Genomic DNA, 22,922 nt, shown 5'->3' with positions numbered 1-22,922 from the left:
ACACCTCAGCACAGAAAAGCAACAAACACACAGCAAAACATCACAATTTGCATGGGTATGGGGGTGGGCAAGTGTGTGGGGGGGATCCCGGCACAGTTCATCCAAGTGAGGGCCGCTTAATCTATGTTAATAAGTGCCACATTTGTTATTTACTGCTGCTACTTTTAAATCTGGGTAGAGTGAGCAAAATTCCCGGAGTCAAATTCCTTGTCGGGCAATATTCAAACTTGGCCAATAAAATCTGATTCTGATTCTCATGTGTTTTAATTTAATTCAGTTCATCGATATTGGCTTAAACTTTTTGGGTTCTTTCTTTATATCTGATGCATATTCAAGTGTTTTGTGCAGTTTGTGGTAAAATGAGTCTGTAATCTATGTCAGTATTACAATAAATTAAAGAAAGAGAGTGTGAAATGATCTCTCTTATGAAATAAAAGGCAGATTTGTGCTGATGGTGAACAAGAGAATAAAAAGTGCCTTGTGATGGTCGGTGCTGCTCCTGGTACTGAGACTAATCACAGACAAACACTTATTAACCACAGTAAACTGAACAAGAGAAAAGATCCAAGTTTTAATGAAGAATTTTGACTTTCTTTGAAGTGTTAACAATCATCGTAATATCCAGAAAACATTTACAATATTTACTGGAACAAACTGAGGAACATTCATTGACCAAGTCAAGTTCATTTGTGTTTCGTGTTTCATGAACAAACGCTGTTATTTCTCTTCACTCTCTCTCTTCATCAGTGACGCGGAGAGAAACTTTAAAAACCTGACGAAGCTGAAAACAACAAATAAAGGAAAACTTGGAATGAAACGGAAACATGTAATTTAAAAGAAAACACCGGGGGAGTCATGTGACTCAGTGGAGGAGACGGCTGCTTTGCTGAGCAGCTCCGCCGCGGCAGTGTAGACATTTATCCATCACTACATTAGTAGTAGGAACATCCTCCCTACTACTTTAGATGAAGTGCTTGAGGAACAATGTCGAACGAAACTCAAGTTCAGATTAAAGGCTACATTTTGATGTACTGTTTTTTAACAATAAAGACTTTTTGACTTAATATTAAATACAATAATATATTATAAGTTAGTAAAACTCTGGAATTCAGAAACTATGTACATCATCATCATCATCATCATCATCATCATCATCATCATCATTATCATCATCATCATCTTCATCTTCATCATCACGGTTCAGTCAGAGTTTGTCCACACAAACTGGTTCTGCTTCAACTCTGAAGACGATCAGGACACGACTCATCCGTCCTGGACACACTCACTCTCTCCAGCTGTAGAGGGAAGAAGAAAGAAGAGATGAGATAAAGGAGTGTTTGCAGAGATCCCTCCATCAGCTGTAGAGGGAAGAAGAAAGAAGAGAGTAGATAAAGGAGTGTTTGCAGAGACTCGCTCCATCAGCTGTAGAGGAAGAAGAAAGAAGAGAGCAGATAAAGGAGTGTTTGCAGAGATCCCTCCATCAGCTGTAGAGGGAAGAAGAAAGAAGAGAGGAGATAAAGGAGTGTTTGCAGAGATCCCTCCATCAGCTATAGAGGGAAGAAGAAAGAAGAGAGCAGATAAAGGAGTGTTTGCAGAGATCCCCCCATCAGCTGTAGAGGAAGAAGAAAGAAGAGAGCAAATAAAGGAGTGTTTGCAGAGATCCCTCCATCAGCTGAAGAGGAAGAAGAAAGAAGAGATGAGATAAAGGAGTGTTTGCAGAGATCCCTCCATCAGCTGTAGAGGAAGAAGAAAGAAGAGAGCAGATAAAGGAGTGTTTGCAGAGATCTCTCCATCAGCACATACAGGACTTCAGAGTTCAGAGCTGCAGTGGAGCAGCTGTGTGTCTGAACATCCTGGAAGGCCATCAGCTGGAATACACCTTTATTTCTGGACACGTGAACACCAGCACAACACTGGTCTACAACAAACATCTGGATCCTCTGATCCTGCAGCCTGTCATCATCCTCCTCTCACAGCTTTACTGGGGAAAGCAGCCACTGAGAAGCTGCAGCTTCACTGGAAACACTGGATCTTTGATTTGATATCAGCTGGTTTTAGTAGAAAGCTGCTGGAAGCAGCAGGGCCGACTCCAACCTCCACTGACCTGAGAGTCTGCAGCTGGTAGTCTGGACTCTGCACCAGACCAGACAGCTGCTCCACATCTGCAGCCTGCAGGTCGTTCCCTATCAGGTTCAGATGTTTCAGGTGGGAGGGGTTGGACTTCAGAGCTGAGACCAGAGAAGAACAGCTGATCCCTGACAAACTGCAGCCCCACAACCTGAATAAAGACACCAGAGAAGAAGAAACCAGAGAAGTCAGATGGTCAGTGTGGATCAGCAGGAGATCAGCCTGATGTCTGCAGGTTAGTGTCAACACAACTTTCACATCAGATTCATCTGAACACACAACTAAAACATGTCTTACTCCAGAGTCTCCAGTCTGCAGTCTGGACTCTCCAGAAATCCACACAGATGTTTCACTCCTGAATCCTGCAGGTCATGGTTCCCGCTCAGGTCCAGATGTTTCAGATGTTTCAAGTGTTCCAGATGTTTCAGGTGGGAGGGGTTGGACTTCAGAGCTGAGACCAGAGAAGAACAGCTGGTCTCTGACAGACTGCAGAACTCCAACCTGAATAAAGAATAAAAGAAGTGAGCTGAACCACCAGGATGCAGGTTCCAACAGTCCAACAGAACCAGTGAAAAAGATCTTCATCAATATTCATGCCATCCACACAAACAAACATGTCAGGAGAAAATTCATTTCTATGAAGAGAAAATGAAGCATTTGTTTTAATGTCAGAGACACAAAAACATGAAGAACTGATGTCTAATATTTCATGTAGTAAAAGTAGTTTCAAGTGTTAAACAAGCACATAACCAACTTCTTACTGGAACATGTTGTGTTTGAATATCTCAGTCAGTACAAACGTTAGAATCTTAGTGTTTGCACAGAAGCAGGGCTGGACTCGTTACCATGGAGATTTCTGGTGTGCAGCTAACCTGGTCTGGACCAGAATAACAAGCAGGACTTCTTCCTCCTGCTGCGCCATCTGATCAGTCAGCTGTCACTCTGATCAATCAATCATTTCATCAATACTTATTCATCCTTTCTGTGTGTTTGTTTCCTCATTTTCATCAACATTTACAGATAAATTACAATTCAGCATCATCTTCATCATCTTACAGGCTCCACATAGATGAGAATTAGAAAAGAGGATGGCAGCTTTATTACACTTTTCTTACTTCAACACACGTGTATTTATATTTAGTTTTACACTCTGAAAACCATAAAAAGACATTTTTTGCACGTTATGTCTTTCTGTCACCTGGATGAAATGATCTTAACAGACTTATTAAGACATGATATTAAAAACCTAGAAAGAGATGTTTTCCATGGTGAGAGTTTTATATTTGGTAAACTTGTATATGTTGAAATTAAATGTAACGGTAGTCAAAGGAAGCCAACGTTGGTTTGACTGGTTTCAGCCCCAGTAAGAAGTTATTCAGTAAATGAGCTCTACAGCTCATATGTTGGACGACTACACATTCAGTCTGTCCACTGTTGTCTGTCAGACTCTCTGAGTTTATCAACAGCGATTGGAGGACATTTCTGAACGTATCAGCTGTTTAAGCTCCTCATACATTTCCATTAGAAGCTGTTGTTCACTCGGTGAAACATCAGCGACACTCGTCCTCCATTTGTGAACCAGGAAATCTGGGACCGACCTCACGGTCTGCTTAAGACAGACGTCAACGTGCACGTACCAGGATTAATTCAACCTGGCTTCACATAGCTGCACCTCCTCATCCTGGATCGTCTTCCTGCAGCGGAATCATCCAGGATTTGTTTATTTGTTTATTTGTTTATTTATAGGATCCCCATTAGCTGATGTCGCAACATCAGCTATTCTTCCTGGGGTCCCCAATGCAATTTTAAAAGAACATACATAGTTCATACATACACACATATATCGCAGTTACGGATCACCGTAACACCGAGTCATAATACACACTAACAGCAAACTTTAAGTCTAAAATACATTAGTGGTGAAAAAAAAAGGAATCATACAGTCATTCCAATACCACGAAGTATAACCCACAAATACATTTCTGTAATAAATTATAGCATGTGATATATTTGTCACTCATTGAATTTTATGTAAAAAGTCTTGAGCTACCTTTTTAAAACTGTATTTTGATGTAATATTTTTGATGTTATAAGGTAACGCGTTCCATCCTGTGATAGTTCTGTAAATAACAATGTGTTTTAAAAAGTTTGTTCTTGGCTTAGGTGCCAGTAAATGATCGTAACATGATTGTCTGGTTGGATATTTATTGACGTTTCTAGTGAGCACTATCTGATCTGCGAAATATTGTGTTTTTTTACTATTAATCAACTTCCTCATGAAAGTAAGGAGACTTAATTTTAATCTGTCTACAACCAACAGCCATGATAAATGCTGATGCCTTTTTAAGATATTTGCATGCAGTGAACAATTTAAAGCAATCCTAGCTGCTTTGTTCTGTGCAATTTGAAGTTTATTAATATCTTTGGTGCCTGCAGACGACCAAATAATTGGGCAATAGTCCAGATGGGACAACACTAGAGCCTTAATTACTTGGTTCAGAGTATCTGGTTCAACATACTTGGAGCACTTTCTTGTTACTGCAATACTTTTACCCATTTTTTTCGTAATGTGATCGATATGTTCTGACCATGAAAGTTTGTTGTCCAATACTATTCCCAGTAACTTGATCTTGTTAACTTGCTCAATTTGTGTTCCATCAACTGACAGCTTTAGTTGAGGATCATTTACTAATGCATGTCTGGAACCAAATATCATGCTTTTTGTTTTAGAGATATTTAACACCAATTTATTTTTATGCACCCAGTCAACCACTTTCTCCAGTTCGATGTTCAAGATTTCAGATAGCTCAATATTTGTTGGTGCAGCACTGTACATGGTCGAATCATCCGCATACATGACAACTTTTGCATTCTTCAACACTAATGGAAGATCATTTGTAAAAATCGAGTAAAAAATAGGTCCAAGGCAGCTCCCCTGTGGTACCCCACAGTGCAGCTCCTTGCTGTCAGACAGGCTGCCATTAAAAAACACCTTCTGCAGCAAGTAACTTCTCACCGGATCAACTCAGTAGGAGATGTCAAGCCTTCCTCACACATCCTGGACTTCTTTCTACTTTCATGCAACAAACCTCCCAACTGTCCCAGAAAAACTACACCAAGATGATCAACCATGAAACTAATCCAACCGTGGAAAACATTTGAAAAAGCTGCAGAGAAAAGCAGCTGGAGATGAAATCTGGAATACAATATGTAATCCTGGATCAATCTGGGAACTTTATGTTCAGTTGGTTTCTTAAAAGACCTTAAGATCAAGATATAATTGACATTTTTCTGAATAGAATAAAAATTATAAATATCACATTTCTAGTATTACCTACAGTATTTAAATGTTGGATCAAGTGTATTTTTCCAATTTCCCAGTTAACTCTTGTTTGTTCAGATTCTTTATTCCAGGTTCAGAAACATCTCTGCTTCTTCACTTGTTTCTGTCTGACACATTCAGATGTTTAGTTTTTATGTCATAAATCAGAAGAGGAAGTTTAAGAAGAAACAAAGTGTTAGTGGACTAAAGCAGAGAAGAAGAACTCAGAGCAGTCAGATGGTCAGTGTGGATCAGCAGCAGATCAGCCTGATGTCTGCAGGTTAGTGTCAACACAACTTTCACATCACATTCATCTGAACACAAAACTAAAACATGTCTGACCTCAGAGTCTCCAGTCTGCAGTCTGGACTCTCCAGGAAAACACACAGATGTTTCACTTCTGAATCCTGCAGCTGGTTCCAGCCCAGGTCCAGATGTTTCAGATGGGAGGGGTTGGACTTCAGAGCTGAGACCAGAGAAGAACAGCTGATCGCTGACAACAAGCAGCACCTCAACCTGAACAAAAACAGTAAAACATGTTCAAGTTCAAGTGTTTCTTCAAATATCAACGTTGTCATCTGGTCCATGTGGGTCATCACCGTATCTGGACTTTATAAAACAGGTTTTACAGTTTTGTTACATCCATGATGTGGGTTCCTGGTTGTTCCTCTGACATGTTCACCTTTACTGAACATCCTGAGCTTTTCTGGTCCAAGTCTGACACTAGAGTAAGATGAAAACACCAACATACACACCAATCTCTTTGATTGGTGTTCAGGTTAAAATATTGTTCAAAGCAGCAGTTTAGAGATCAGAAGCTGATCTAGCAACAATTATTAACACCAGAATCTGGATCTGTGGAGAACTGCTGGACTTTATATCATGTGTCCAGTTTTATATCATTTATGCAGGATTCCTGAGGTTTTGATCATAATGATCCTTGTATGTTATAAAGAGTTAAAATTATGTTTTCTGAGAGCAGAAGATATTAAAATACTATACTTTTAGTAATGTGTCATTTATAATTTGACTTAACTTGCAAACACCTAATAATTCTGTTAAAACTGAGTTTATCAGTTAACATCTTACTTTTAGTTAAAGATAAGAATGATTGAATTCTGTATATTTATCAGACTAATTCAACAAATTCTGAAGTCTGAGTGAAACTAAACATCAGGCGGTTCTGTATCGCTTGCACTTGAAAAGTCTTTGCTGGAACAACTAATGATCTGCTTGATTAAAGGACATTTCTGAATTAAACCCACACGGGAGGATCTAAGACACTTCCTGTCAGGACGATGACTCAGACTCTCCACCTGTAGCCGTCAGTCCAACCTGTCCAGGTCTGAGACCCCGTTTACACGTAGCAAAAACGGTGGTGTTTTTATGCGTTTTGGCCGTTCGTTTACACGAAAACGAAGCTCAAAGTCTCCAAAAACCATCATTCCTGAAAACTCCGGCCAAAGTGGAGATTTGCAAAAACTCTGTCTTCACGTTCGCTTGTAAACGGAGGGAAACGGACATTTAGGCTTCAGAACGTCACATTATGCGACAGCAATGTCACCAGCGTCATGTGTTTGTGGTTTGTTTGGCCGCTGTGATCATGATGGATGCTGTTAAAGTAGTGCAGGTTTTACGTTTGTGCAAACACTTTTCATCTGTTTGCATTTGCATTCACAACTGCTGTATTATGTGGAGGAGCAGAGGAGAAGGAGTGCTAGGAGGTCTGCAATTTTACATCAACTTTATCTCCAACCAAGACAGGGTTGCCTGGCAACGGCGTCATCGTCCTTTTTGGATCCGATCAGGACGAGCCGCTCGCTGCTGAGAAAACTCTGAAAACGAAGGAGTTGTCCCGGAGGAATGGTTTGAGAACTTCAGGATGTCGCGGTCATCAATACTGTCCCTTTCAGAGTTACTGCGCCCCCACATAGAAGGTCAGACGACTTTCATGCCGTCCTCGGTCAGTGTAATGAAAAAAGTAGCTGCACCCTCTACTATTTAGCTGACAAGGGTGGACTGCACAAAACAGCAAACACATTTGCTGTATATAGTATTTGTGCGGGTTCATGTAAATGAAGAGATTTTGAAAACGATCAGATGTAAATGATGGTATTTTTCAAAACGTAGAGGGGGAAATATCAGTTTTTGTAAATACTCTGTGTAAACGTGGCCTAAGGCAGGGATGGACAACTGCAGTCCTCGACTGCTGCAGTGCTGAATGTTTTCCTGTTTAATCACACAGGAATACAAGTGGCCGTACTTTGGTGTCGTCAAGACTAAAAGACGGTCAAACAGTCCCGGACCGGAGCCTACAGAGCTGGAAGCTCAGAGAAGAGGACCGCAATTCACGGACGGAGAGCCGTTCTGTCAGAGCAGGAGTTGTGATGGGAGGCCGAGCCAGAGCCAGCCAGGACGGGCCTGAGCGAGCCAGGATGGGCCTGAGTGTGCCAGGACGGGCCTGAGCGAGCCAGGACGGGCCAGAGCCAGCCAGGACGGGCCTGAGCGAGCCAGGACGGGCCTGAGCGCGACGAAGCTGCCGTCCCGACCACCACACCCTAACCAGGATCGGGACGGAACATTTCAGCGCACTTGAGTCACGTACGTCGCCAGTGCAGTGTTTGAGTAAGAGCTACGTGGGAGGGAATGTTTTGATTTTATCTGAAAGGGATAAGTTGTGAATAGAATAAAAAAAATGTATTTAGTAGTTTCTGTAAAAGACGAAAAGGAATTAAATTAAACAAAAAAGGGAATAATTGCTGTAAAATTTGAGGGCTTTTTTAAAAAACAAATGGGCTACATTGATTTCATTTAACACATTTATATAAATTAATAAATAAGCCGTTTAGTTAAATTTTGGCAAAATGTTAAATTATCTCTGGGTCTCATTGATTGTATTGAGGATATTATTGTGTTAGTAGGGGTTGATGAAACTTATTAGGTGCACCTTCGTGGTGTCCACCTGTAACCAGACCCAACCCAAGCACCACCGTCCTCTAGGAAGTAACACAGAGTGGCTGTGATGGTGATGCATTTGTTTCACCAGGTTCTTCATGTTAGGGTTAGGGTTAGGGTTAGGGCTGTGATGGTGATACATTTGTTTCACCAGGTTCTTCATGTTAGGGTTAGGGTTAGGGTTAGGGCTGTGATGGTGATACATTTGTTTCACCAGGTTCTCCAGGTTAGGGTTAGGGTTAGGGTTAGGGCTGTGATGGTGATACATTTGTTTCACCAGGTTCTTCATGTTAGGGTTAGGGTTAGGGTTAGGGTTAGGGCTGTGATGGTGATACATTTGTTTCACCAGGTTCTCCAGGTTAGGGTTAGGGTTAGGGTTAGGGTTAGGGCTGTGATGGTGATACATTTGTTTCACCAGGTTCTCCAGGTTAGGGTTAGGGTTAGGGTTAAGTTTAGGGTTAGGGTTAGTTAGGGTTAGGGTTAGGGTTAGAGTTAGAGTTAAGGGTTAGGGTTAGGGTTAGGGCTGTGATGGTGATACATTTGTTTCACCAGGTTCTTCAGGTTTGGTCTTTTGGTGACCTGTTTTATTTTGAAAGTACATCCTTGTGACCTGTTTTATTTTGAAAGTACATCCTTGTGTGTTTTGTTCTTTCTTTGACTCCCCTTGATCCTGTCCATCCTGATTGTTTGCACCTGTGTCTCCTCAGTCCTTGAGAGGACATTTGGTCTCTTCCTGGCTGTGGGTCCGTCTGTCTTCATTCCTGCTCTCTTTCAGTCCCGGCTGGTTGTCAGTCTGACGCCTCCCAGTCATCTTCACCATTCTCTCATTTCTGTTAGAGGGCTTTTTCTGGGTTTTTATGTCTTGTTAAAATAAAAGACTTTGCTCCCATCTGTCACGTTTGAATTTCCAGCATTTGGGTTCTGTAAAATCAACTCATGACAAAACCTGCAGATGTTTTAAACCTAGTTCAGAAAACTGAGGGGGCACGGTGGCGCAGCTGGTAGTGCAGCGGTCTCACAGCAAGAAGGTCCTGGGTTCGATTCCCGCCGGGGGACGCTGTGGGTGCTGAAGTGCGTGTTAGTTCCCCCATGACTTCAGTGCCCACACCATGGGTGGGGTTGGCGAAAGGATCTTTCTGTGTGGAGTTTGCATGTTCTCCCCGTCTCCCTCTCTCTCACAAAAACATACACAGCGTACACATGCCCCCTCTGGCCAACCGGGGCGCCAGATGGGGTGGGGAGGATCCGGCCAGAATAACGTGATCCTTCCACGCGCCACGTCCGGCCGGAGAAGCCCCACCCTGTCTGGTGAAAAGATGCGGCCTGCTCACTCCTCAGGTTAAGGAGGAGACCTGAGCTCAGTGCAGGGCCCTCCCGGGGTTGGTAGAGGATGGCAATGCCCAGGACTGTCACTTAGGTAGGAGCACGGGGTGGAAAAAAACGGGATAAAAATATTTGCTAAAAAATATTTGCTAAAAAAAAAGAAAAAGAAAACTGCAGATTACAAACACAAGGAAGTACAAAGTACTTATGGCTTGATGGACTGGGCTAATGTTTAATAAACTTTTTAAGGTTTTTATTTCTTTTATACTAAACTGGTTTCTCTCCTGTTTACATCTAAAATATTCTTATATAACAATCTTCAGACTTTTATAGACACAGAACCTTTCTAAAAAAAAACAACATTTCTTCATATCAGATATTAAATATTTCATGAATATGTTTTGAATTAAAGTAGTTTTGTCACGTCTTTGGAGGATGATAAGTATGGAGCCAAATCAAGGCCAAAAGTGTTGCTAATAAGAAAATAAAATTGTAATTGAAAAACTAAGATTTGAACCTGAAAATTCAAGTTTTGATCATGAACCTATTTTCTGACAGTTTCAATTTTTTTTTCAGTATCAGATCTTTTTTCAGTTTCAGATCTTTATATTTCAGTTTCAGATCTTTTTTTTCAGTTTCACATCTTTTTTTTCAGTTTCAGACTTTAGGCCCTGATCTGGCGTAGGGGGCGTGGCATCAACGGAGAGGGGCGTGGCATCAACTGAGAGGGGCGTGGCATCATGAGTGACAGCATAACAGAGAAGGGACGTTCCTCAGTCATGTTGCCTTCAGGAAACGTAGGTTGCAGAAATTATCAGTAGAACTATGATTCAACACTGTATATACACCATATTCACGTGATTGGCAGTGGAAAGAACTGATATTAGTGAAACATTTCGGTTTAAAAAGCTGTTTTAGACCGTACTTGGCACCAATCATATATATATATATATATATATATATATATATATATATATATATATATATATGTATAAAAGCAATAAACTATGCCAGACTGTACAGTTCAACAGCCATACTTGAAAGTTTGACATTTCCCACTTCCACATACTACCGTGAACGCATCGCAGTATCGTTTGCGATGGCGTCCGCTCCGCCAGGACAAGCCGCGGGCCCCAGCACTCTGCTAAGAAATGTTAGCTACTTTTTCAATAGATGCTCTGGAGAAATATCTTAAAAATTATAATGATGTGTAAATATGTAAATAGGTATATAGTGCTGGGGCCCGCGGCTTGTCCTGGTGGAGCGGAGGTCCCCAGCCTTCTCTGTTATGCTGTCACTCATGATTCCACGCCCCTCTCAGTTGATGCCACGCCCCCTACGCCAGATCAGGGCCAAAAGATCTGAAACTGAAAAAAAGTTGTGAAACTGAAAGAAAAAAAATATGTTAAACTGAAAAAAAGGTGTGAAACTGAAAAAAAAAGATGTGAAACTGAAAAAAAAGATCTGATACTGAAAAAAAAAATTGAAACTGTAAAAAAATTCATGATCAAAACTTAAATTTTCAGGGTCAAATCTTAGTTTTTCAATTACTATTTTATTTTCAAATTAGCACAACTTTTGGTCTTGATTTGGCTCCATAGATAAGTGGATAAATGTGGAAACATCTCCAGTGGACTGACCTCAGAGTCTCCAGTCTACAGTTTGGACTCTCCAGTCCACGAAACAGAACCTTCATTCCTGAATCCTGCAGGTTCCAGTTACATCCCAGGTCCAGTTGTGTCAGATGGGAGGGGTTGGACTTCAGAGCGGACGCAACAACTTCACAGTGAGTCTCTGAGAGTTTACAACCAACAAATCTGTGATGAGAGAAAATATGACGTCAGTTGTAATAAAGTCTGAGTTAAAGCCAGACTGAACACATCTGTTAACATCTGCAGACTTTGTCTGGATCTGCAGATGAAGGAGGGAACCGGCTTAGTTAACGTCTACGTCTGTCAGAGTCATCTGAAAACATCGGATTTAGGACATAAACTCATTTACTCATGGACATTTTTCACTCTGAGCATTTTGAATGAAAGTGAACCAGTGTGGAGCTGAACTTTTCTCAAGTCTCATCTCATCTTCTCCCGCTTTATCCATTCCCGGGTCGCGGGGGCAGCAGCCTCAGCAGGGATGCCCAGACTTCCCTCACCCCAGACACTTCATCCAGCTCTTCCTCCATCTCTTCCTCCAGCTCTTCCTCCAGCTCTTCCTCCAGCTCTTCCGGGGGGAGTCCGAGGCGTTCCCAGGCCAGCCGAGAGACATAGTCTCTCCAGCGTGTCCTGGGTCTTCCCCGGGGTCTCCTCCCGGTGGGACATGCCTGGAACACCTCCCTAGGGAGGAGGGACATGCCTGGAACACCTCCCTAGGGAGGAGGGACATGCCTGGAACACCTCCCTAGGGAGGAGGGACATGCCTGGAACACCTCCCTAGGGAGGATCCAGGAGGATCCGGTACAGATGCCCAAGCCACCTCAGCTGACTCCTCTCAATGTGGAGGAGCAGCGGCTCGACTCCAAGCTCCTCCCGGGTAACCGAACTCCTCACCCTATCTCTAAGGGAGCGTCCAGCCACCCTGCGGAGGAAACTCATCTCTAAGGGAGCGTCCAGCCACCCTGAGGAGGAAACTCATCTCTAAGGGAGCGTCCAGCCACCCTGAGGAGGAAACTCATCTCTAAGGGAGGAAACTCATCTCTAAGGGAGCGTCCAGCCGCCCTGCGGAGGAAACTCATCTCTAAGGGAGCGTCCAGCCACCCTGCGGAGGAAACTCATCTCTAAGGGAGCGTCCAGCCGCCCTGCGGAGGAAACTCATCTCGGCCGCTTGTATCCGCGATCTTGTCCTTTCGGTCACTACCCAAAGTTCATGACCATAGGTGAGGGTAGGGGCGTAGATTGACCGGTAAATCGAGAGCTTCTTCTTTCGACTCAGCTCCCTCTTCACCAGGACGGTCCAGTACATCGACCGCATTACTGCGGACGCTGCACCGATCCGTCTGTCAATCTCACGCTCCATCGTTACCTCACTCGTGAACAAGACCCCGAGATACTTGAACTCCTCCACCTGAGGCAGGACTTCTCCACCCACCCGGAGAAGGCATGCCACCCTTTTCCGATGGAGTATCCTTTTCTCCTTTTCTCCTTTTTTTGAGATACCTTTTCTCAAGTATCCAGATAAAATATATTCAAGCTTTTAAGCTATATTAAGTGTTTTTCTGACTCCTGGATTCGTTTTTCTTGTATTTTTGTTCAGGTCTTTTAAAGTAGACTTTGCTCTCACAGAGACTTCAGCATTGATCAGAGATTGATTTAGAAGACTGAATTGTGCTGTTCTGCTCTGATATCCAGACGTCAGTTCTTGTATGAAGCTGTAAACGTCTTCATGCTGCTCTCCTCTACAGCAACAACACAAACACCTGTCACCTTCTCTCACAGACAACTTTCATTCATAATCAATGAAGCTGCACTCGTGACATTCAGCACTCGGAGCTTTTCCATCTAGAGTCGCGGTCTGGTACGATCATCAGTTTATGGAGGATCATGGGATTTCTAGCCTTCATATCTGTGTCGACGCCTCTTGGATGAGAGGTGAAAAGTCTTCAGGAACCAAAATCAAGTCCAACTGCTCTCCTCTTAAAGTCTGAGGAAAGTAACCCCCCCTAACAGGAGTTACAGGACGGTGCAGGAGATCACAGAACCAGAGTTACTAGAACTAAGGTCTCTTACCAAGTACATGTGTCCACAAAACCCCCCAGTGGTTCTGATGTTTCATCTTTCTCCGTTACACAGATTCATCTCTGAGCAGCAGAAACATCAACTATATCAAGTGTTTGAAACATGAACCTCTGGTTGACGTGACTTGAGGTGACCCAGAACAAAACAAACACATCTGATTTCAAAAGTTTTCATTTGAAGATGAAAACAAGATTTAAAGAACCAAACTGCTAATTTACGCTAACTGATGGTGTTATTGATCCATCTGGACTCACCGAGCCTTTCTGCAGTTCCTCACAGCTGGAATCAGTCTCAGTCGACCCTCTGGTGTTGTCTTGTACTTGTACATGTCCAACTCATCCAGAACCTCCTCCGACATCTGCAGCATGTAGGCCAGAGCTGAACACTGGATCTCAGAGAGTTCCTGCCCTGATCTGTTCTCTGACTTCAGGAACTCTTGGATCTGCTGATGAACTGAGAGGTCGTTCATCTCCATCAGACACTGGAAGATGTTGATGCTTCTGTCAGGAGAGAATATGACAGTGCTCATCTTCTTCAGGTTGTTGATGACTCTCTGGATGGTTTCTGGATCGTTCTCCGTCTGGTTCAGCAGACCTCCTAACGGTCTCTGGTTGGACTCCACAGAAAGACCATGAAGGAAGCGGACAAACAGGTCCAGGTGGCCATTTTTACTCTCCAGGGATTTCAGCATGACTCTCCTCAGGAAGTCATCCAGAGATGAGTATATGTAGTATCCCAGGAAGTTCTTCAGCACATCTGTGTTCCTGGTGGACCAACAGTGGAACACGTAGACTGCAGCCAGGAACTCCTGGATGCTCAGATGAACAAAGCAGTAGACGGGTTTCTGGAAGACCTCACACTCTCTCCTGAAGATCTGGGTACAAACTCCTGAGTACACCGAGGCCTCTGGGACATCCAGACCACACTGCTCCAGGTCTTCTTGGTAGAACATGATGTTTCCTTTCTCCAGATGTTCAAACGCCAGCCTCCCCAGCTTCAGGAGAAGGTCCCTGTCAGCCTCCGTCAGCTCCTGTGGACTCGTCTCATGTCCCTCCTGGTACTTGTTCTTCTTCCTCTTGGTCTGGACCAGCAGGAAGTGGGAGAACATGTCAGTCAGGGTCTTGGGCAGCTCTCCTCTCTGCTCCGTGGTCAACATGTGGTCCAGAACTGTAGCAGTGATCCAGCAGAAGACCGGGAGTTGACACATGATGCGGAGGGTTCTGGATGTCTTCATGTGGGAGACGATGCTGCTGGACCGCTCTTCATCCCTGAACCTCCTCCTGAAGTATTCCTCCTTCTGGCCGTCGGTGAAGCCTCGTACTTCTGTCACCCTGTCCACGTGTTTGTGAGGGATCTGATTGGCTGCTGCAGGTCTGGAAGTGATCCAGATGAGAGCTGAGGGAAGCAGGTTCCCCTGGATGAGGTTGGTCAGCAGCACGTTGACCGATGAGCTCTGTGTGACGTCAGACACCACCGGACCGTTGTTGAAGTCCAGGGAACGTCTGCTTTCATCCAGGCCGTCAAAGATGAACAACGGTTTCCCGGCAGCCAGCTGCTCTGCTGTGAGCTTCTGGAACGATGGATGGAAAACCTGGATCAGCCTGAGAAGACTGAGCTGCTCATCTCCGATCAGGTGCAGCTCCCTGAACGAGAGCAGAATCACCACGGTGACGTCTTGGTTCTCCCAGCCCTCGGCCCAGTCCAGAGAGAACTTCTGAACCGAGAAGGTTTTCCCAGCGCCAGCGACGCCGTTGGTCAGAACCACTCTGATGGCTCCACGTTGGTCAGGTAAGGCTTTAAAGATGTCCTGGCACCTGATTGGAGCGTCATGGAGGCTCTTCATCCTGGGAGCTGTCTCCAGCTGCATCACCTCATGTTGGGTATCAACCTCTTCACTCAGTCCCTCTGTGATGAAGAGCTCCGTGTAGATCCTGTTGAGGGGGGTTCTACTTCCTGTTTCATCAATTCCTTCAGTCACATGTTCACATCTGCTCCTCAGACTGGTCTTGTGTTTATCTAGGACCTCCTGCAGACCAGTATCTGCTGAAAAACAGAATGGAGAGGTCAGAGGGAGGGGCCAGATCCAGACCTGCAGGTCCTCTACAGACCACTAGGGTCCAGATCCAGACCTGCAGGTCCTCTACAGACCACTAGGGTCCAGATCCAGACCTGCAGGTCCTCTACAGACCACTAGGGTCCAGATCCAGACCTGCAGGTCCTCTACAGACCACTAGGGTCCAGATCCAGACCTGCAGGTCCTCTACAGACCACTAGGGTCCAGATCCAGACCTGCAGGTCCTCTACAGACCACCAGGGTCCAGATCCAGACCTGCAGGTCCTCTACAGACCACTAGGGTCCAGATCCAGACCTACGCCGATGCATCGACACGGCGACTCTTCAGCGGGATGGACGGTCTCACCTTGTGGAGAGCTTGCTCTGGATCCCAGATTTTCCGGTGAAGTCGACTGGTCTGAGCTCCGTCTGCAGAACCAGCGTCCACACAGGGTTTATTGGATGTTTCCACATTTAAGAGCAAAATCAAACACAAACAAGTTCTCACGGTATTTGTTGTTTTTTCTTCCAGAGGACATGGTTTCTTACTTCATCGGAGCAGGTTCATTGTTGAAGTCGTCAGGTAGATCTTTGGAGACGTCACTCTTCGTATACCGACACCTGGAAGCTGCAGAATTCACTCCTCTGCTGAAAATCCCAAACATCCTGATCTTCACATCTCATCAGTCAATGATCACACAACTGACCCCTTCTGCACAAACACATTGTAGGAACAAGGCAGGAACCAGGAACCGGGAACTTAACCGATAAACCCATAGGACACACATCACACCAAAAACAGCCTGAAATAGACAGACTTTCTTCTGATTGGTCAAGTATTCTCGATTTAGTTTTTTTGTTCCATCTTTCTCTCATAAACAGCTCACATTTAATATCCACGATGACTGAACTGAACTATGGATCAGAAAATCCATCTTTCTACTTTACCGTTCACATTTTCAAACTGAATAAATCTTCACAATCCGTCAAACTGCCTTCAAAAACACAGGAGACTTCATGGCCTCAGCTTCTAACGCTGGCCTATTCTATCTATTCTAGTATTGATGATTGTACGCTCCAATAACGTGGGAGCTGACAGATGGAGATTCTTGTACGGGCAGGCGGTTTTACAGACTTTTTTATAAACTTACAAAGCTAACATTTACAGTTGTTTGTAGAGACCCAATCCACAAGGTGTGACGATAAAGGACTATTCTATTCTATTATAGCATATTCTAGGTGTGTCCTTCCGCTTAAAGTAAAAGGAAATCAGGATTAAAAATGCTGACCATAATTCTTATATCTGGATACATTTCACACATTTTTAAGGTTTCCCAAAAAGCAGAGAGAGGAGGAGGAAGTGGGAACTTGCCCTACGAAGGGAGAGGTTTCTGCCTCTGACAGGAAACTGCAGTGAGATTTCTACTTGGTGGAGGTTTAGACAAGTTACATGTCTTGATGGATATTTTTTAAAAGGAAATTAATGCAAATAAATTTCAGTTTTATGTCCAAAAAGTTACAGACATTGAAGAAAATAATGAGAGCAATTGTAAATTGATATATATATATATATATATATATATATATATATATATATATATATATATATATATATATATATATATATATATATATATATATATATATATATATTAAGAATGTAAAAAATTATTTGAATTATTAGATGTTTAACATATAATAATTCAATTTTATTATATTAGTGGTATTCTTATATACATATATTCCTATACACACACACACACACACACACACACACACACACACACACACACACACACACACACACACACACACACACACACACACACACACAGAAAATATAGATGATGAGTCATAAAATCAGTTAACAACAGTTGCCTTACCTTGTGTCTGAGGGTCCAGGTTCTTTACTGAAGGCTAAAGGGGGTTCCATGGACCGGTCACTCTTCATAGACAGACAGGTGGATCCTGGAGACTCTGGTCTCTGACTGCAGTACCGACCTCTGCAAACACAAATTCACTCAGTCACTCGTAATACTGATGAGGACCACTGAAGAAGATCTACACCAGGTTCTCCAACCCTGGTCCCCGAGAGCCAGTGTCCTGCATGTTTTAATGTTTCCCTGCTTCAGCACAGCCTCATACACATGAGTGATACAAATGATTCTCTTCCATCTGATGTCTTCACCTCTCCCTTCAAGCTCGGGTCACCCCACTGCTGAATAAACCAACGCTCAACCCTGCCCAGGTTGGAGACTACCGTCTGGTCTCACTGCTCCCGTTCAGGTCTACACTTCTAGGAAGATTCGTCTTCAGTCGGGTCTGAAGGTTCCTTCAAGACAAATGCCTGTATGATCCACATCAGTCAGGCTGTAGGCAGTACCCACTCAGCTGAAACTGCTCTTCTTTCAGTAACTGAGTCACTACGGGCTTCCAGATCTGCTGGTCTATCCTCAGTCTTCATGCTGCTTGACCTGTCCGCTCCCTTTGACACCGTCAATCACCACATCCTCCTCTCCACACTCTCAAAGCTTGGCATTACTACTAGAACTGGTACTACAACTGGTACTATTGGTACTACAACGAGTACTACAACTGGTACTAGAACTGGTACTACAACTCATACTACTGGTACTACAACTGGTACTACTGGTACTACAACTGGTACTACAACTGGTACTATTGGTACTACAACTGGTACTATAACTGGTGCTAAAACTGGTACTACAACTAGTACTACTGGGACTACAACTGGTATTACAACTGGTACTACAACTAGTACTACAACTGGTACTGGTACAATGCAAACCTACTCAATATTATGTCCAAATTGTGAGATAATATCTGGTTATTATGAAATAGTATGATCACATGACTTTAGCATTTGTCTTTAATAAAGTATGAATTGAATTGACTTTAGCAGCTGATTTTGAAATTGATTTGAAAGGAGTTTATCTTTGACGACCACCAGGGGGCAACGTTCTCGTTCTCGTTCTCTCTCTCTCTCTCTCCTTCCGGGTGCAGGGAGCGTGGTGGTGCTGGGAGAGTGGTGATGGGTGTGTCTGAGAGTTTGTGATTCTCTAAATATCTAACACTTTTTCCAACTTGATGTTTATTGTGTATTAAAATTATTTAGTTTTGGGGTTAGTAGTAGTATAGTTTTGTGTTTAGTTTGTTTACGTGGCGGGGATGGCGTCCGCGGAGACGCCGTCCCTGTCAATGCGGCATGGCGTGAGAGTGGTGCCGCCGGCGGACATTACGGTGGAGCAGGTGCTCCTGGTAATAGGAGAGCAGGTAGGACATGGAAACATCGTGTACGCATCACGGATGAATAAAGCTGTGGTGGCGTTTATGAGAACGGAGGCCTTTGTGTCTCAGCTCATTGAAAGTGGGTTGCGCCTGAATAATGAGTTTATCCAGGTTTCACCGCTGGCAGTGCCTTCTGTCCGGGTCACCGTGTCCGGAGTCCCCCCGTTTATTCCCAATGAGGTGCTAGAACTCGAGTTAAAGCGCTTCGGGAGATTTGCGAGCGGGTTCAGGACGGTGACTTTGGGCTGTAAGGATGCCAAGTTAAAGCATGTGAGGTCTCTGCGGAGACAGGTGTTTATGTTTTTGACATCGCCCCCACAGACACTGGATGTTTCATTCCGTGTGAAACATGACGAGGGTTTTTACATGGTGTATGCAAGCTCCGGAAATATGAAATGTTTCGACTGTGGTGATGTGGGTCACAAGCGGATCGCTTGTCCGCACAGACAGAGCGCAGCGGGGCCGGCGGGGCCAGCGGTATCAGCTGTGACTGACAGCGGAGAGGGGAGCAGCGCGAAGGCTGATCAGGTAAGTGGGAACGGGGAGACGGGTAGTGCTGGGGGGGTGAACAGTGCTCCCGGTGCTGGGGAGCTGACTAGTGCTGCTGAGGGGGTGCTGAATGGCGGGGCTGAAGCTGCTTCTTTGAGCGCTGTGGAGGAGGAGAACAGTGGACAGCGGACACTGGCCGAAGCGCCTCCTACTGGTGTTTCTGTGTGTGGAGCTGCAGAGGCTGCGGCTGCTGATGTGTGTGGGGCTGCGGGGGTTAGTGGTCCTGCAAAAAATGATCTTCCAGTTGAGGAAGTGGAAAGTGAACCCATGGTTGGACCAGGGCAGATAGAAGATGACATGGGGAAATCAGAGCAAGATTTGGAATGTTTGTCTGTACAGGAAAGCGAGGTGACGCGGGTCAGAGTGGATGGTGCGTCAGAGAAGCAGGTGATGGAGACTGATGGTGGTCAGGAATTGACCGATATGGAATATGACTCGAACTCTGATAGTGTGTCGGTTGCAGGCAGTAGTATGTCTCAGGAGGTAGATTTGTACTCTTTAGAAGAGATCAACGAGTTTCTGGATGAGACTTTTGGGAAAAAGGTGAATGTTAAGGAGTATTTTCCTGATGTAGAGAAGTTCATCCAGTCAGTTGCAAGACATCGGAGGTTTGTTGGTTCGGACATGCTAGATGACAAGAAATGGTATCGTCTAAAAAAACATGTCACTGGTCTCAGGAAAAGTCTGAAAGGGTCTAAATCTAGATTGGCAAAAAGAGTGAAAAAAATCTAAATAAAAACATCATGAGCGTACAACACTGGGTGTTTCATCTTGTCTGCTTTTTTCTGTTCTGTCTATTACTGGTCTGTCTCTCCTCTACACAAATGCAGGGGTTAAGGGTAGCATCATTAAATATGAATGGTGGGAGGATGTACAAAAAAGAGCTTTAACAAAAGAAGTAATAGAACAGAAAAGGTTAGATGTGGTCTTGCTTCAAGAAACACACAGTGACAATGTTAATGAAATAGACTGGGGTTTGTGGTGGGAAGGACAGTATGTCCTGAGCCATGGGACGTATTTAAGTGCGGGAGTTGCTATTTTATTTTCTCCTAATTTGAATGTTAATATCATATCCAGTGTGGAAATGGTGAACGGAAGAGTCCTGATGGTCAGGGCTGAAATTGAGGAAGTCAAATTCTTCTTTGTAAATGTTTATGCTCCAAATCAGGGCACTGACCGTGAAAAGTTTTTTAAGATATTGAAAGAAAAGTTAAGAAATATTGATTCCAGTGAATGTATTGTACTAGGTGGAGACTGGAATTGCTGTACAGAGGCCTCTCTTGATAGGACTGGGGAGGAGCCACATTTTCAATCGGCCTCTGTTTTATCCCATGTTTTAAAGGAATCTGATCTGATAGATGTTTGGAGGATAAAACATCCTTCAGACAGACAGTATACGTGGGTCAAGGTATCAGATGGCAGAGTTAGCGCAGCTAGATTAGATAGGTTTTATTTATCCAGTTGGTTTAATGCTAGAGTTAGCAACTGTCAAATAATCCCTGTGGCTTTTACAGACCATCACCTTCTTACAATGGAACTGATTTTATCTCCTACTGGAAAGCCAAAATCCTTTTGGCATTTTAATGTTAAGATGCTACACGATAAAACTTTTAGTGAAAATTTAAAGCTGTTTTGGTTTTACTGGAGGTCTAGGAGGAATGATTATACCTCTCTTATTCAGTGGTGGGAGGTAGGGAAAGCCCAGATCAGGGTGTTCTGTCAACAATATGCTTCCAAATTCACTGTCAGCATCAGGAGGGCCGTGCAGAAACTGGAGGAAGAGATAAGGGACCTGGAAAATGTTTCTGTCTCGCAACCAGAACACCAAAATAGTGATCTTTTACACTCTAAAAGGCAGGAACTAAATGTTTTTCTGCGGGAGAAAGCTAAAGGAGCTTTGGTTAGAGCTAGGTTCACCAGACTCCAAGATATGGATGCACCAACTGCCTTCTTTTTTAACCTGGAGAAATCTACTGTCAGGAAGAAGCAAATGGTGTGTCTTCGTCTTCCTGATGGAAAGTTGACCACAGATCCGGCCGAAATGAAGCAACATACGGTGAACTTCTACACGGACTTATTCAGGGCTGATGTCTGTGATGCAGAGTCTACGGCGGCGATTTTACAGGGGCTTCCTCGGCTGAGTCCAGAAGATCAAGAGATCTTGAACGCAGATATCTCGCTGGCTGAGCTGACTTCTGCTGTGGGTCAAATGTCGTCGGGCAAGTCTCCAGGAATGGACGGTTTACCATCAGACTTTTTTAAACACTTTTGGAGTGTTTTAGGACAGGACATTCTTGATGTTTTTAATGAGTCCTTTAAGAAAGGGGTCCTTCCGGCGTCCTGCAGGCGTGCAGCACTCTCTTTACTGCCTAAGAAAGGGGACTTAACCCTTCTGAAGAACTGGAGGCCAGTGGCACTTTTATGTACTGACTACAAGATTCTGTCTAAGGTTTTATCGAACAGATTGAAGGTTTTTATTGAATTATTAATTGGTCCAGATCAATCATATTGTGTTCCTGGCAGATCTATCATGGATAATGTATTTTTAACAAGAGACGTGTTTGATATTTGTAATATGTACAATGTTAAGGTAGGTTTTATTTCCATTGACCAGGAGAAAGCGTTTGATCGTGTAGATCATTCGTATCTTTTTTCGACTTTGCAGGCTTTTGGTGTTGGGGAGGTGTTTTTATCGTGGGTTAAATTATTGTATGAGGATGCATGGTGTGTGGTAAAGGTAGGGGGAGGTTTAAGCTGTCCTGTGCCAGTCAGACGGGGGATTAGGCAGGGCTGTCCCATTTCAGGGCTGCTTTATAGCCTTGCTATAGAACCCTTTCTATGCAGGTTGAGGGGTGGACTGAGGGGTCTTGCTCTGCCGGAGCTGCCTCCGGGACCTCCTCTTGTTTTATCAGCATACGCTGATGACATTACTGTGATTGTACGGGATGGGAGAGATGTACAAATACTTGAGGACAGTTTGGCATTATATGAGAAAGCCTCTTCCTCTAGAGTGAATTGGGGTAAGAGTGAAGCTTGCTTGGCAGGTCAGTGGAGCTTGGGGAGTACTCCTGGTCTTCCAGGGAACCTACGGTGGGGAAAAAACGGGTTGAAGATCCTGGGAGTGTATTTGGGAAATGAGGATTTTCAGAAGCAGAACTGGGTGGGAGTGCTGGAGAAGGTTGAAGCCAGGTTGTCTCACTGGAAATGGTTGCTACCCTATCTGTCATACAGGGGGAGAACACTGATTATCAATAACCTCGTTGCCTCATCTCTGTGGCACAGACTGCTTGCTTTGGTACCACCTCCAGGTCTTGTGAGGGAGATGCAACGACGTTTGGTGGATTTCTTTTGGACTGGTCAACACTGGCTGAAGGCGTCGGCTCTGTATCTCCCTGTGGCAGAGGGAGGACATGGACTGGTGGACATTCAATCCAGGACTGCGGCTTTCAGATTGCAGACAGCGCAGAGGTTGCTGTATGGCTGTGGTCACTGTTGGTTGGCTCCTGCTCGGCTGCTCCTCAGGAAAGCTGGCCGGCTTGGGATGGACAAACAG

General features: G+C 44.1%; 1 protein-coding gene across 1 annotated transcript in view; it reads right to left on the bottom strand.

Annotated features, from left to right (window-relative positions):
• Positions 1 to 569: 569 nt before the first annotated feature.
• Positions 570 to 22,922, bottom strand: part of LOC133459406 (protein NLRC3-like) — a 39,433-nt gene continuing 17,080 nt past the window's right edge. Inside the window, exons 4-12 of the mRNA XM_061739301.1 lie at positions 17,395 to 17,514; positions 16,061 to 16,159; positions 15,879 to 15,940; positions 13,713 to 15,498; positions 11,368 to 11,544; positions 5,792 to 5,965; positions 2,425 to 2,628; positions 2,105 to 2,278; positions 570 to 1,295 (exon numbers count right to left, since the gene is read on the bottom strand). Of these exons, the coding sequence (XP_061595285.1) occupies positions 1,283 to 1,295; positions 2,105 to 2,278; positions 2,425 to 2,628; positions 5,792 to 5,965; positions 11,368 to 11,544; positions 13,713 to 15,498; positions 15,879 to 15,940; positions 16,061 to 16,159; positions 17,395 to 17,514 (2,809 nt within the window). The 3' untranslated portion in view covers positions 570 to 1,282. The remainder of the gene's footprint in view (positions 1,296 to 2,104; positions 2,279 to 2,424; positions 2,629 to 5,791; positions 5,966 to 11,367; positions 11,545 to 13,712; positions 15,499 to 15,878; positions 15,941 to 16,060; positions 16,160 to 17,394; positions 17,515 to 22,922) is intronic.

The sequence above is a fragment of the Cololabis saira genome, chromosome 14 (assembly GCF_033807715.1).
Source record: "Cololabis saira isolate AMF1-May2022 chromosome 14, fColSai1.1, whole genome shotgun sequence".
Taxonomy (NCBI): Eukaryota; Metazoa; Chordata; class Actinopteri; order Beloniformes; family Belonidae; genus Cololabis; species Cololabis saira.
This window is presented reverse-complemented; position numbering and strand designations above follow the sequence as displayed.